General features: G+C 41.1%; 1 protein-coding gene across 2 annotated transcripts in view; it reads left to right on the top strand.

Moving 5' to 3' along the window:
- Positions 1–15,475, top strand: part of plpp3 (phospholipid phosphatase 3) — a 134,276-nt gene that overhangs the window by 38,436 nt on the left and 80,365 nt on the right. Inside the window, exon 2 of one of the 2 annotated variants that reach the window (XM_080195410.1) lies at positions 2,615–2,769. In XM_080195410.1, the coding sequence (XP_080051536.1) occupies positions 2,615–2,769 (155 nt within the window). Of the gene's footprint in view, positions 1–2,614; positions 2,770–4,336; positions 4,495–15,475 lie in introns of both variants that reach the window. The other variant, XM_080195409.1, reaches the window with a different exon arrangement.

Below are 15,475 nucleotides of genomic sequence, written 5' to 3'. Positions count from 1 at the left end.
TCTGCACTGTAGCAATTCTGTGACCCAATATTACCAAGCTACTTTAAAACTAACTCCAAATTTGAACAGTAATTCTTTGACTCAGATTCAAACAGGAATATAAAAGTCCCCAGAACATACAACTCGAACAGTTACCTGCTACCTATCACAATACTGGGAATAACGGAAAATTTTATTCACCATTGTAAATGGCTGAAATATTAGAAACAAACAATGTAACTCACAGCCTGTAGGTCAAAGATTTATTTGTTTCTGGTGAGTAACATTTCACATAAATGACCTCTCATATCCCTTGTCCAAAACTCTCAGATGATGAGATCAGAGTTGAAGATTGGTTCAGTTATTTTAGCTTGGGATTCCATTGTCAGCATTAGGCACTCCCAGGTAAATTAGATGTGCCTGAACCCCAACCTCAGGAGAGCATCTTCTACTGCACTGGGCTGTTTCCTAAACTTCCCTATCCATGGTCTCGCATGGTAATTAATGGCATACATAAAGCTGTAATAGGCCTGTGCAGAAACTGGTTTGAGACAAGATGGAGATTTTCATCCTGTTATTCCAGGCTGGATTTAAACCAAAGCTGAAAGTCACCCCATTGCACCCACTGACACTTATTTAGGTTAGTATTGAAAGAGCAGGCTGTAGTCAATCTAAACATGCCAGCCATTGGTGACCCATTTGTCTGTGTTTGCAGCGAAATGGTGGGTTTCAGATTCCTTGTACTCTAAAGAGCTGATTGATCAGCCACTGTGGTTCCATGAAGAATGAACAGTATTAACTGCAAGCCAGATGATAAGATATGATAACAACAAGTCTGCCCTGAGTGAAGTAAAGGTTTGAAAATGCTTATCTTTGCTGGAACCTGGTGCCTTAAAAGGGAGCATTTGGTAAAGATCTGCACCTGCGTGATGAGGCAAAAGATGTCATCAAAGATTCAAGAGAAGGAATGGATTAGAGATGGAGACTTTTAACATTAAGATGTAACTCCCAAGGTGCTGTTTTTTTTCCTGTTCTGTTAAAGCTTTGAGGTTAGTTGTTTATTGAGTGTTGGCGAGTTTGATTTGGACAACAAACATGGAGGTGAGGAGTACAGCAAGATTAGGTCTGCTGGTATGCGATTGTGGGAGAAAGGTCAAGCTATCTAAAAGATAAAACGTGGCCTTACTTGTAATCAAACTGTTCTTTTTAGGTTCCAGTTTTCTCATCTAGAGATTTATGAACCTTTTAAAGTGTTGTTCAAGGAGTTTCCACATCTGAATTATGACAATGGCTCATAGGCATTTTTCTTGAAATGTCAAATCTAAACACTCATTGATTAAAACGTTTGGGAGGTCACAAGGTCAGAGGCTGTATAAAACCTGTGTTTTCTGGAAGAGATCTCTAATATTCTGCAGGACTGAATTGGTTGAGTTAATGCTGCATCTTAACAAAGGCTAATTTTTAAAATCAAATTTGGTAAACTTTGTCACTTCATTGTCACTTCAATGTCTAAATTCTCAAGTTAATCATTCCTGGTCATTCACGAGAGTTGTTTTTTAAAAAATTTATTGATTAGCATCACAAGTAGGCATACATTAACACTGCAGTGAAGTTACTGTGAAAATCCACCAGTCGCCACACTGTGGCACCTGTTCAGGTACACTGAGGGAGAATTTAGCATGGCCAATGCACCTAACCAGGGTTAATGTACATTTGGAGCATTTTAGATTACCCATTGCATGACTGTAAACAATGTCCTGAAAAGGAACAATAAATTTGCATACTACTTCAGAAAAATTATGTTTGCTTTGGTTAGATTGTTAATATTTGAAGCCTTCAAAGTTTTTTAGAAAGGCACATTTGCACTATTGATATCATTGTACAGAAGACTCGAGTGTGATTGCCTTTGGAATTTAGTTCCGATTTGTAAAAGTTTAATGAACTGTAGGCAATCAGACATAAATACTGTTCTGCTGCATTTTGCCATTACTATGATCAGGTTTAATTGTGTTCACTCTGTCTTGCTGGTTGACATACAATGGTTTAAATGTGTAACACCTACAGCAAAACATCATGATTCAGCATTTTATTGGTTATAAAGTTTTTTTTTGGGTGGAACAGTGGCAATGCCTGTTGTTTTTACAAAGCCTGCTGGACAATCTACAACAGGGATGGATGATTGGTAATATGGGAAAAGCAGTGGATGCGTAACGGGAATATTTGTGGAAAAGGCACAGCAGCATCATACAATCCTTCCTTGGAAAGGACATTCACTTGATTTGTGGAACAGCCTATTACCATGGTTATTGGTATTGAATGCTGTGACAGTGTTACTTCACAGCAGTGGCATTATCCCGCCAAGTGGGTTAATTGTGCAGTACAAATTTGTAACAAAAAATGCTGGTGATGCTGGGCCTTTATTATGTGCTGTCTCCTGCATTAGGTTAAATTAACCTAATTCATTGTCAGCCATGGAATTCATTGCTTTGCCGCAAGGTATAATATTGCAACTTTTAATTTAAAACAAAATCAAACCATGTCGTAGTTACAGATCCAACCTGGATGGGTCTCTCTGTTGGTTTGGAATCTGATCAGCAGATTTGTAACACTCACGTTTATTTCTTTATCTGTTCAGTTATTCTTCCAGCTGCAGTTATAAATGTTGCAGGCATCTCTCCCTATCAAAGAGGGTTTTACTGCGATGACGACAGCATCAAGTACAGCTATAAGAAAAGTGTGGTACCCAATCTCCTGCTCTTAGCAGTGGGAACACTACTGCCAATTGCTTGTGTAAGTTTATATCTGCTGGTGCATGGCCAAGCCAAGACAAAGTGAAATGTGGCGCTTCTTGACAGTCATTCTTTTCTTGATGGATGCTCCGAATCTTGGCAGTTCAGTGGACTGTGCTCCATATATTTTAACGAGCATCACGGAGGTTCTTTTAGTTGAACAACTTGAGATGGTGGTCAAGCCTAATCCCTGGAAGTCTATATGTTATTCAGTAATTTCATAGAATCCCTACAGAGGCCATTCGGCCCAATTGAGTCTATACCGACCCTCTGACAGAATATCCTACTCAGGTCCTGTCCCCCTGCCTTAATCCTGTAACCCCACACATTTACCATGCCTGATCCATTTAATCTGCACATTTTTGGACAACAAGGGGCAATTTAACCTAGCCAGTCCACCTAACCTGCACATTTTTGGACTGTGGGAGACACTGCGCAAACATGCAAACTCCATACACATAGTCACCCAAGGCTGGAATTGAACCCAGGTCCCTGGAGCTGTGAGGCAGCAGTGCTAACCACTGCGCCACTGTACCAGCCAGTTTCTGTGATTTCCTCCTGAGGAAATCAAAAACACAATTTAGTTTTAACAATCACATGCACACAAAAAATATTTGGGAACCCCAATCTCAAAAGTGTGTTTATTATGGCATCAGAGGAATATTTTTAGCTTCCAACACCAGCAATGCCTTTTGGACTCCACAGTGATCTCACTGTTCTGAAAGGCACAGAAAGGGATAAGGGGAGGCTTATATCATCTTCATATCAGGGTTTAACCCATGTCCCATGAAAGGGCAAAGCCCTTTCCTGTCATATGTACATCATTAAGCAGAGTTCTATATTTAAAAAAACAAGTGGAGCGAAAAAGAAATGTATAAAATAGCTAGTGAAAAGGAAGTGTCAAAAAAATGAGGTGGGGATCAAATGAAGTGAAGAAATGAAGAATTATGCAAGTGTTTCAAAGAGTTATTAGGGATTAGAGGATTAATTGAGGTGTCAGGTCTGCTCATGCACTTACAGCCTTTGTAAATCTGTGTGATTAGTTACAATACTAATTACAAGACAATTACTATTGAAGGATTTCCCTCTGTTTACATATTAATTCCCATCAGCAGGGAATCTTCAATCCACAACTAAACATGTGACAAACTAGTCTCATTACAATCTAAACAGAATAAATTCTACTGAAATTACTAATAATTGACTTCATGCATATTTTTGCCATTAAAAATGTTTTACAAATAGTGTGCAAATAAAAATGTATGAATTAATCTTTTTTTTGAGCATCAAACTTTAGGTGGCTTGATCATCCCATCGTACAAGTGAAACAACAGGCATTTTGGGGGTAATTCTAACAATTTCTACCATCTATAATGCACGATTTATGAGTGCACCATGAGGTTTGGAAGAGTAAATGGGATGGGAAGGGGAACCTTGGAATTAGTGAATGGAATTTTTTCTTGCAATGCCACATTTTACTCTGTTGAAGCAGTTGTGCCCCTAAGCTGTTTGTCGTCTCTGTTACTTACTCTTGCTTTGTCTGTGTCTGTTGTCGTCCTTTCTATTAGCTGGCCTCCCTTTCCTGGTTATCGAAACTAGCACCATCAAACCTTATAAGCGTGGATTTTACTGCAATGACGAAAGCATCAAGTATCCCTATAAGAATGGAGAAACAATCAGTGATGCTGTGCTTTCTGCTGCTGGTATTCTAATCACCATCCTGTCTGTAAGTCTCCAATCACTTTGATCAAATCAATTGTGCCTTTATGTCTGCTAGCTGAAAGCAAGCCATAAATCTGCAGAATTCCTTCACAAAGTCTACATCCTTCATAATGCCATTTCGAAACCGGTGAACATTACACCAAAAGGTTTCAACAGGAAGCACAGAATTGTAAAATTATTTCTTCTAGCCAAAATTTCTAGTGATATAATTAGATTTATACCGAAAGCCTGGAATTCCTCATTCTTTTGGTGCAAAGAAAGGCATAGTGGTGGCATACGGAGATGGGATGTCAGATTTTCCTGAATTTCACCTAAAATCCGGTAAAAGGTGCACCAACCTCCAAAATGGTAAATGTGTTCAACTAGCAAGATAATGAAAGCAAAACCTGCTACCCCATGATTTGCTCCTTTTATACCAGAAATGATCCTGCCTTAGATAGTAGGGGAGGTAATGGTGTAGTGGTATTGTCACTGGGTTGGTTTTCTAGTGATCCAGGGTAATGCTCCCTGGTTCAAATCCCACCACTGCAAATGGTGATGGCCTCAAAACTCTTCTGGTTCACCAATGCCCTTTAGGGAAGGAAATTTGCCATCCTTGTTTAGTTTGGCCTATATGTGACTCCAGATCCACCGCAATGAGGTAGACTCTTCAAAAGGAATACCCCCCACTCCCAGAGCAATCAGGGATGGGCAATAAATGCTAGCCCAGCCAGCGACACCCACATCCTATGAAAGAGTATTTAAAAAAGGAGGGAAAGTCACCTTCATGACTTTTCAAATTGGGAGTTGGTTGGCTTTCAAAATCCACAAACTTTCCCAGCTATTCCATTCTGTTTCCTCTTTTAACTAATTCAGCTGCTTTCATCTGAAATGAGGCTTTAATTTTTTTGTTTGGACATGTTCCCTTGATGAGGGAAAAACCACATCTAAAATTTCATCATATAAAATGACCAGCCCCAAACCTTCTCACCTTGAAGTCCCTGCCAGGAATATCTCCATACTACGGTGGCAAAGTTTCAAAAATAGTTTTTCCTAGCGAGTTTACTACATTTTTGGTGTCTATAGCAACACCATCGCTATGCGAATTGGCTGCTCTTGTAAAATGTGTGTCGGGATGTTTATCTACAAGGCGGTTCTCATTTTGAGGTAATGGTGTGTTAAAGAGGCCCTCAGGATTCCGAAATACTAAATTAACCAATCAAGCTAAAAGGTAAAGAGAAATGGTTATGATTGAGAAAATGGAAGAGGAATTTTAAAAAAATTAAAACAGCAACAACCTTGGAAGGCCTGGGATAACATCAAATTTCCAAAAGGCTTTGAAACTGGGAAAATTAATTACTTTGGCAACATGCCGTTAAACTAAGATTGTTGAAACGTATGCAATAGATTCTGCAGATTCCATGAAGGATTTAGTGATTCTTTTCCTCCTTTTCAGCCTACAGTGCTCTCCAGCTGTGGCTGTACACATTGTGCCTCAACCTCCAGGGTCGTTTCAATTACTATTTAGAATGCATGTCTGAGAGTAAGGCAGTAATGATTGAAATACTTCCTAGGTAATTTCTTGCCCAGCCCACTTGCATTTCCGTGGCTTAAGCATTTGTTGCTTGGATTCTTCCACTATGGCTGTACTGTCATCCAAGGTAGATAGTGCAACAGCTGATCAGGAACTTAGCAAGATGATTTCAGAGATTGAGTTGCTATTTACCATAAATTCCGTTAAAAGATCGATCCAATGTTGTGGATTGTACTTTGGCTTTTCACCTTTGGGATCTGCATTCAGAGTTCAAAGATGAACACCTCCTTTGCCTGTTGGCTTAAGGATCAGCTATGAAGTGAGTTTGAACAACCTTGAACCAGTTCCTATTGGGCTACTGTAATGGTGCTTTGAACTTGGAGATGAGGTACGCAGAGTAGAAGGAGCATGACCTCCAGCCTGTGATGCTTATGGCTGATGTTCAAATCTGAGATCCTCATTCTGTTGAGCAGAAAGTTGACTTTAAAAGGTTTTTAAAAAGACTGAGTAAAGTGAAAACATTTTATAGTTACAAGTGAACCCAATTTCCAAGTGTCATCTTTGATTATAGTTGCTGCAGAAAAGTGTAGTTGGCTGCCTCCCATTCCCAATGCTTCAGAATTGTATCTGTTATTGGCAGTGATTGAAGAGATTCATTTGTCAGATGCAACAATGCACAGAAAATGATGTATTGTAAACAGGGAGAGCCTTGGCAAAAACTATTTGTAACCTGGCTTCACCATCCTGACTGACTTATTCGAGCATTGGTATTAATTTGGTTTGATTGTGGTTCATGTTTCCCAATCCTCTGCACCTGTTCTATCTTTCTGTTCTGTGTCAACTCTGCATTTTAAATCACTGTAAGAATCTTGCTTTAAATTGATTGATGTGCTCTCCTCATGGGCCGGCAGCATGAATTTGCCTGAATCTTGACACAGCCCAGCATTAAACTGGCAATCTTGTTCAGAAAAGCCAAGTGGATGCGTATTAGAAGAAATGGCAGAAAGTGCATTGCACAGGATTAAGCACTCTTAAGGCTTGGATATCAGTATATTTTTGGGCATTCGCACAGAATTTTTTTCCATGTATATTCTGTGTCATATCTAACCTAGAGGTCCTTGACACTGATACTGGGCATTCAAAATGGATTAATTGTTTTAATCTGAGCCATTGGCATCCTCACTTGCTAAGCAAAAAAAAAACAAATTCTAGAAACTTACATTCTGAGTACAAATGGACTAAACAATCCCATTTGATTGATAAGAACATAGGAATTAGGAGCAGAAGTAGGCAAATTCAACCCTCCAAGCCTGCTCCGTCATTCAATCAGATCATAACAGATCTGTCCCTGGTCTCAAATCCACCTCTCTACATGTTCCCCATATCCCTTTTTATTAGAAATATGTCTATCTCCTCCTTGAAACCATTCAACGATTCAGACTCCACTGCACTATGGGGCAGCAAGTTCCTTTTTATTGGCTACTTTCTCCTTAGAAGAACAACAGCAGTTTATTAAGTCCAGCTCTTACATGTCTGCCTGCGCTCTGGGGAGAAGTCCCATACTACCCACACATGACCCTTAATGGTGCCACAGCATCCATGTGACCACCCGGTCCACAGTTCTCACATGGGTGATTATTGTGGTAAAGGATAAAGTTTGAAGAATGCATTATGCTACCAAACTGACTTTTTGCTCTGCCTGTTCTGGCCAATTGCTTCTATGTGAAGAAATGCAAAAACACCTAGGATATTTCCAAGAAAGATTAAAAGCCCAGGGAAAATAACCATTGGTAAATGGCTTTTGACAGTGCACTGTTCAGATCTCAGACAGCCTCTGGAGCAATCACAGTATTCACCTTAGGCCTGTTCTATATATATTAGATTGGAACCCTTTTCTTTATATGGATTATATTGATAGCCAAGTTCCGCACACATGAGGACAGCCTCAACTGGGATCTTGGGTCATGTCACACTATCTGTAACCCCCATGACTTGCCTGGGCTTGCAAAATCTCACTAACTGTCCTGGCTGGAGACAATTCACACCTCTTTAACCTGTGCTTAACCCTCTCTCCACTCACATTGTCTGTATCTGTGAAGACTTGATTACCTGTTAGGATTCACATTCTAATCATTATCTTGTAATTGAGTTGGTGTCCTGTTTGTGAACCCAACTCCCAATCACCTGATGGAGAGGCAGCGCTCTGAAAGCTCGCACTACCAAATGTTGTGAGACGTCTTACTGTGCCCACCCCAATCCAACGCCAGCATCTCCACATCATCTCTTTATTTGCAGCCGTTTTGCTTAGCCAAGCACTGGAATGCATTGGCGTTTCTCAATCATTTGACATCCTTAAGGCTGTGCACTGGATCAAACATATTATTCGAGGCAGAGTTTGATCAAAAGTAGCCCAACACATGAGACAAAACATCTCACCCACAAGAGGGAGAGAAGTTAGTAATAGAAATTGTTAACCAACACTGTCACTGCCTCACCTTTCAATTATCTTTGCTTGGGCATTGGTTAACACGTTTACCCCTTTATATTTGGTCTCATTGAAGCTATATAATTTAACCGGTTATTGTCTTGACACCTTATTGTCCTGACACCTGCCACTCCCAAAAAAAGCAGGTCCAGATCATGGTGGACACATCACCTCAATAATGTAATGAAATTCTAACACTCCACAAGGGTGTCTAAGCCTGAACTCCAGTCCTCCAGGCAAGGCTTTAGCCAACACCTGAGATGACATTATCATGAACTGAACCAAAGATACTTATTTCCTTTGAATTACATGAAACCTAATTTAATGCTGCTATCCTGAAACAGCAGTATGGTTTATTGTCTGTGCTCCCTTCTTCTGCAGTTAATCACTATTGGAAAAACATTTCACATTTACAAAGGACAAGGGCAGTAAGTGCACTGAAACTTTGCTACCTCTGAGTTCCCCTCTAAGTCACACACCATCCCAACTTGGAACTCTATCACCACTCCTTCACTGGGTCAAAATCTTGGAACCCCCTCCTGAACAGCACTGTGGGTGTTCCAACAACACATGGCCTGGAGTAGTTCAATAAGACAGCTCACTACCAGCTTCTCAAGGCCAATTAGGGATACATAGAAACATACATAGAAAATAGAAGCAGGAGAAGGCCATTTGGTCCCTGGAGCCTGCTCCACCATTCATTATGATCATGACTGATCATCAGGTTCAATATCCTAATCCTGCCTTCCTTTCACATCCCTTGATCCCAAGATCCTTCTTGAAATCACTCAACGCATTGGTCTCAACTACACTCTGAGGTAGGAATTGCACAAATTCACCACTCTGAAAATATTTCTCCTCACCTCAGTCCTAAAAGGTTGACTCCTTATCCTCAAACTATGATCCTTGTTCTGAACTCCGCCACCATTGGGAACACTCTTTCTGAATCCACCTCGTCTAATCCTATTAGAATTATATAAGTTTCTATGAGATCCCCTCTTGGTCTTCTAAATTCCAATGACTATAACCCTAACTGATTTAGTCTCTCCTTATATGATGGACTTCCCATCCCAGGGATCAGTCTGGTAAACCTTTGCTGTGCTCCCTCTATAGCAAGAACATCCTTCCTCAGATAAGGACACAAAAAGTGCACAGACTGCTTCAGGCGTAGCCTCAGCAACACCCTATACAATTGCAGTAAAACATCTCTATTCCTCTCATTATGAAGGCCAACATGCCATTTGCCTTCTTTACTGCCTGCTATACATGCGTGCTTACTTTCAATGACTGATGCACTATGTATCCATCTCTCTCAATTTACGCTCATTCAAATAATAATCTACCTTCCTATTTTTACTACCAAAGTGGATAATCTCACATTTATCTGCATTATACTGCATCTGCAATATGATGTGGATGGACAATAAATGCTGGCCTAACCAGCAGCACTCAGATCCCACGAAAGCTTTTGAAAAATTTGTCATGGATTTCTTTGGACTCAGTTCTCCAGTCAAAGTGAATGACTAAATGGTCATACCAAAACAGAAGCAAAATGAAAGGGCCACCAACAAAAATCATTATTTAAACCTAATCATTGTGTCCTGCTTCTATTCTGACAGAAAGTAGTAATAAATGTATGATAAAATGGGAATGATTTTAAAATCTCTTAGATACTAAGGGAGATAGATATTCTGGACAACATGGTGGCAAAGTGGCCAGAAACCCAGGTTCAGCTCCGGCCTCGGGTGACTGTGTGGTATTTGCACATTCTCCCCATGTCTGCATGGGTTCCCTCTGGATGCTCCAGCTTCCTCCAACAGTCCAAAGATGTGTGGGTTAGGTTGATTGGCCATGCTAAATTGTCCCTTAATATCAGGGGGATTAGCAGGGTAAATACATTGGGTTACGGGGATAGGACCTGGGTGGGTTTGTTGTCAGTGCAGGCTCGATGGGCCAAATGGCCCCCTTCCACATTGTAGCGATTCTATGAATATGGTGTAAAATAGTCTGACATCTCAGTAAATTATGACTCTCATCCATAAAACAAAAGATGATCAATTTGCATTATATTCAAAAATGCACAAACCAAATTTTTCCAATGGCAAAACGCATTTTATTTTTAAGTATAAGGGACACGGGGGTAATTTTGCTCCTTAATTTTATTCTAAAGAAGCAACAAGAACTTTTCTGAAGGCTGCTGCTGATCCCATTTGGAAACCGATAAATAATTGAGACCTCGGAGGCCCACAGGGTTGCTATGGAGAATGTAAAGCTTTGACAGAAGTAGAATCTATAAAGAAAATTAAGTAACGGTAATGAGACACTCAGCCAGAGGAACAAAGATGTTATAAACAACAAGAGCACTACAGGATAAATGTTTTTAAGCCGAAAAGCATTTATAACAATTCACAAAAAAGCTATAACATGTTTATGTAGCGTTTATTAAAAACATATCACTGCTGTAAATGGGTCCTTTGAGTTCTGAGACTGAAACTCCAATTTTATTCCAGCTGTGGTGAATTACAGCGTTCCAATTCCTCTGACATTTGAGATGTTGCTGTAAATTTTTGGCCCTCATTAGGGTCCTGTATGTTCTCAATTAAGTCCGTGGTGGACTACACACGCACCTGTGGTCTTTTGGGTAAACTGTTGCCTGATGATGAGATATAATTCGCTTAGTGAGATCTCCCAGGTCCAGAAAATTGCAAAGACCATGTGCAGATAATATAACCTGCATAAGTACTGGCTTATTATCCATTTGAATGTTACGCTGTCAAACCTTACACATCTGTGGGGGATATTACGGAATTGACATCACTCCACTTGTCTGCGACAGGCGATTCTGAAGCAGCATTTCTTTCTCTTGCTCTTTGGCAAAACTATCAAACAATTCCCTCCAGCAGTGATGGCAGGACTGTGCACTTCCTTCCCCTTCACTGTCAGAATCCCATTCTATGCTTGTCCAGCAGGAGGCAACATTCAAGCTGAAAAAGTTTTTTCAGACCCTTTGCCTGAAATGCAATTCTTTTTTCAATTTGACGTTCCATTTAAAAAACACATTGAAGTAGCATGGTGTTTTGTGGGTCAAGAGTAGCCTGATTTGTGTCTTTCCTGTTTTTCTTATTTCTATTGCAGTCAACAGAAATCAGGGAAAATATAAAACGGGTGGCCAATTGGCTATGATCCATTTTATACGATCATGCAAAGTCAAAATCTACCCGCTCCAATGAGAGATTGAGTTTGTCAGCAGCTGTTTGCACAGTGTACGATCAATGAAAGCTAAGTTGCCCCGCCAGATGTGATAGAATAGATTATTTGTGTGCTTGAGTGGGTTTGTTGCCTGGACGCCTCTGGAGGAGTCGTGCAGTACTTGCCAGAGTGGGTATCACGATGTGAGGTGGCCTGCTGCACACTGCATGACCTTGCCAACACGAAGGCACAATCTTTAGCACCAGCTATACCGCAAGCAGCTGAGAAGCAAGGGGGAAGAGGAAGGGAAAGGAGAAGGTAACATCATCAGCTCCTGAATCAGGGTTGATGTAGTTCTCATGAATTTCACTGCAGGAGACTGCAGACGGCCTTGGAAAATGGCTCTGGGTTCTTAAGGCCTGCTTGCAAATGGCACCATCTCAGCAAGAATAATAGTACTGTGGGTTTACTGGGATTAGCAAAGCTCCTGGCAGAGTGACAGGGATACTCCATGGAGCCATTGCCATTCCCCTGGGGAGATATCTCAGTAATCCTAGCAATGTATTAGATGACGGATACTGGATCGCTATAACACATCGCAAACACACTGTAATCCACGGCCGTGATGGCAGTGTGAGCTTGTATAATGGCAGTCTGACAGTCCACTGCAGCACTCTGATTTTGGATGACCACTCTTGAGCTACAGTGTAAGCTGCGATATTAGTCATCAAATGCTGCATGGTTGCGCAACTGTGCAGCTGGAATTGACCAGCACTTGGAAAGTAAGGGCTCTGAGCACAACATAAAACGTTATCTCAGGTTGGTGTTGGAGTCCTCCATGCTCCTTGACATTGACTCCAAGCTTCATGGCAGGCTTCCATGCAGCAACCATATTGTTTCACATCTCCTTCAACATTCTTCTGAAAGCTGTTCTATTGAAGAGCTTATCTGAGTTTTCTGCAGTGGGATCTATATGTGGCCTAGCCCCCTGGAGAACTGACACTTCCATTAATCCTTGCCCACACGTGGGCTTCAGCTGCCCTTGTGCCCAATGAATCGACTCATTTCAGATTGTGGGCTGAATTATTGTCTGGGTGCAGAGCCACGTTTCGACGCATGGATGGCCACACTTCGTAATTTTTTGGAGGAAATCTGATTTCCCTCTGCATTCCAGACACCACACAATTTTCTTCTGAGCATTTTGTGGGTTGGGAATCCCTGAATATACAAGACGCACACCCACCCCTGCTGAAGTCAGGACCCCCATTTTAGATGGGGGAACAAATATTTGATTGCCTCCTGAATTTTCATCTGGGGAGTAAGGGATGTTGGAAGTCCATTAAACCTGCACCAGATTTGAGAGTTCATGAAGCAAATAGCCTACTGAGGAGTCAGGAACATTCTGAGAGGTAAGTGTAAAGTGTTTTCACACCTACAAATTAGGTGCTGTGTTGTAATGTAGAAGTGTTTTTAATGTAGTGATCAATCTGTCATTTAAAGGTAAATTGACCTTTACGTTGGCCAGTTTTGTCTATTTGTTCAACTGCATTACAGTGCTTTTCCAATCGAAAAAAATGCATTGAAAAATGTAACACAGTGACCCATAAATTCGTGTTTTTTTTCAGCTGTGATTTAAATGACCCTGGTTTATTTAAAGAAAGTTTTTCATACTCTATGAAACCTGTGTCCCAACGTTAATTGACTGACAGTTTGCTTGGAATCGAAATGAGCACTCTCTGTTCTTTCATGCCCAGAAAGCAGACTATTGTTTGGACAGCTGTGGCTATTTTGAATGCTTGGCTGAGTTTCAATTGCAAATGGGTTTGTGTGCAGATGTTCTATTCATCTGAAAACATGTGAAGTTCTCATGAATGATTCTTCCTTTGATGTGGTTTCTGATTTCTTGACACAAACCAGAAGGATTACAGAAATGCCCAAGTATTTTTTCACATGGTAGAATGCATTTTCCCCACCATGTCATGATATCTGTTTGATAGAGGCTTTTATTGGATGTTGAGGGAAGATTTTCTACACAGAAATGTAGAGTATTTTCCACTGATGCTAAATTAAATTTGAGGACTCTTTGTATTGCATATTGAATGAGTGACTGTGGAAGATACATGTGGAGCATAGAAGTGTCATGGGTGATCTGAGGCAGCATGGAAGATAGATGGAGATATTATGGTGGTTTTGAGTGTTCAGGATGATCTGAGAGGTCATGTGGTACACATAGATATTATAGGGATGGCGCAATGATCTGAGAGGACATGGAAGATAAGTGGGGCAATACAGGTGATGTGGTGTGGTGATTTGAGGGGATATGCAGGATACATTGCAGGATAGAAATGGCATGGGAGATTTGAGGTGGCACAGACTGACATGCGGGTTTGTTTTGGGGGGTAAGGAATGCAAGGGGTGAGGTTTAGGGGGCCTTTAGACACTGGTTACTCCATTGAAAAATGGAGACGGGCCTCCCGCCTTGCCTATCTCCACAGCACACTCCTCTCACGCTCCAGCACAGCACTGCAAACTCGACCCCTGTGTGAAAATACAAACCTGACATGTGAAGTCACACAGGGGGCTGACGTGTTGTCTACGAGCTGCAAAAGTGCACAGGTTGGGCTGTCCTGAGTCCAGCGGGAGCTCTCTGACTTATATCTGTCCTATAAGATAATGTCAGTATCCGAGCTGGTGGCTGGGAACGTGTGAAATTAAACAATGGTTCTGTGCTTCATTCATTGCTCTCTCCTTTGTGACCTGCACTGCCTGGCTAGGTTGTATCTTTTGGGTATCTGAAAAAAAAGACACAAAGATAAGTTGTGACAAGGTAAGTGGGGGGGAGATGGAGGAATGAAACATTGCTTACATTGCAAGATGCAGTGCACCTCTCTTCCTCTCCACCATCTTCACTAAAAGGACGGAGCCGGTTTTCCACCATTTTGTGTACTTTTTATTGGCTCCCATTTGCCACAACTGTCCGCACCTGTTCTAGCCACAATGCACTTCTTTAAGAGGTTCCTGCCAGCTTTAAGCAGTGCCAGGCTAGCTCTAACTGATTGCAGCTAGTTAGGATTTTAGGCTCGGCACTGAATATGCACAGCCAATGAACAGTGTGGCTGGTGCTGGCGGCACAGAACTATCATTCAAAGGAGCAGGCAGGATGAAGTTGGCAAGATGCCAGCATTACTTTGTATGGGCGCAGATTACTCAGGCATCATGATCCCATTTTCAGACTCTTATCCATTTTAACCTCCTTTTGTCTTTATCTGAAGTGAGCAACTGACTAATAGGGAACCAGTTGCCTAACCTAAGAGGAGAACCAGGAATCATAAGGGGTAATTTTCTGCCTTTGCACTGCTGCTGAGGATCCTTACCCACCAAGAGCATATATTGGTAATCCAGGCTTGTGCTGTGCATAATTTTAAACACCATGAAGTTGGAAATTACTGAATGACTCTCATTGAACGATTTCTCATGAGCAGTGTAACGGAGGAACATAAATGTTCATTTTTTAAAAAAAAGTTACTTACAACCTTGTCAAGGTTATTTATCAACTTTGGTAATACTACTTTAGTGTAGCATAACGATTCGCTTACAGGGGAGGATAAAACAAAAGTATTACAGAGAACCCTCAGTTGACCTGTCTTGGCTGTGTCATTTTGAACAATAGCTTTCAACTCACATTTTCTACAACAATGGAAACAAAGTGGTGCATTTCCCCCCCTCTGGGCAATACCATTGTCTGTAACATGTTATAGCTCAGACAGTGCTTCCTGAATTAAAACTCGGCTTATTCCC

This window comes from Carcharhinus amblyrhynchos, chromosome 9 (assembly GCF_965287045.1).
Source record: "Carcharhinus amblyrhynchos chromosome 9, sCarAmb.v2.hapA, whole genome shotgun sequence".
Classification (NCBI taxonomy): Eukaryota; Metazoa; Chordata; class Chondrichthyes; order Carcharhiniformes; family Carcharhinidae; genus Carcharhinus; species Carcharhinus amblyrhynchos.
This window is presented reverse-complemented; position numbering and strand designations above follow the sequence as displayed.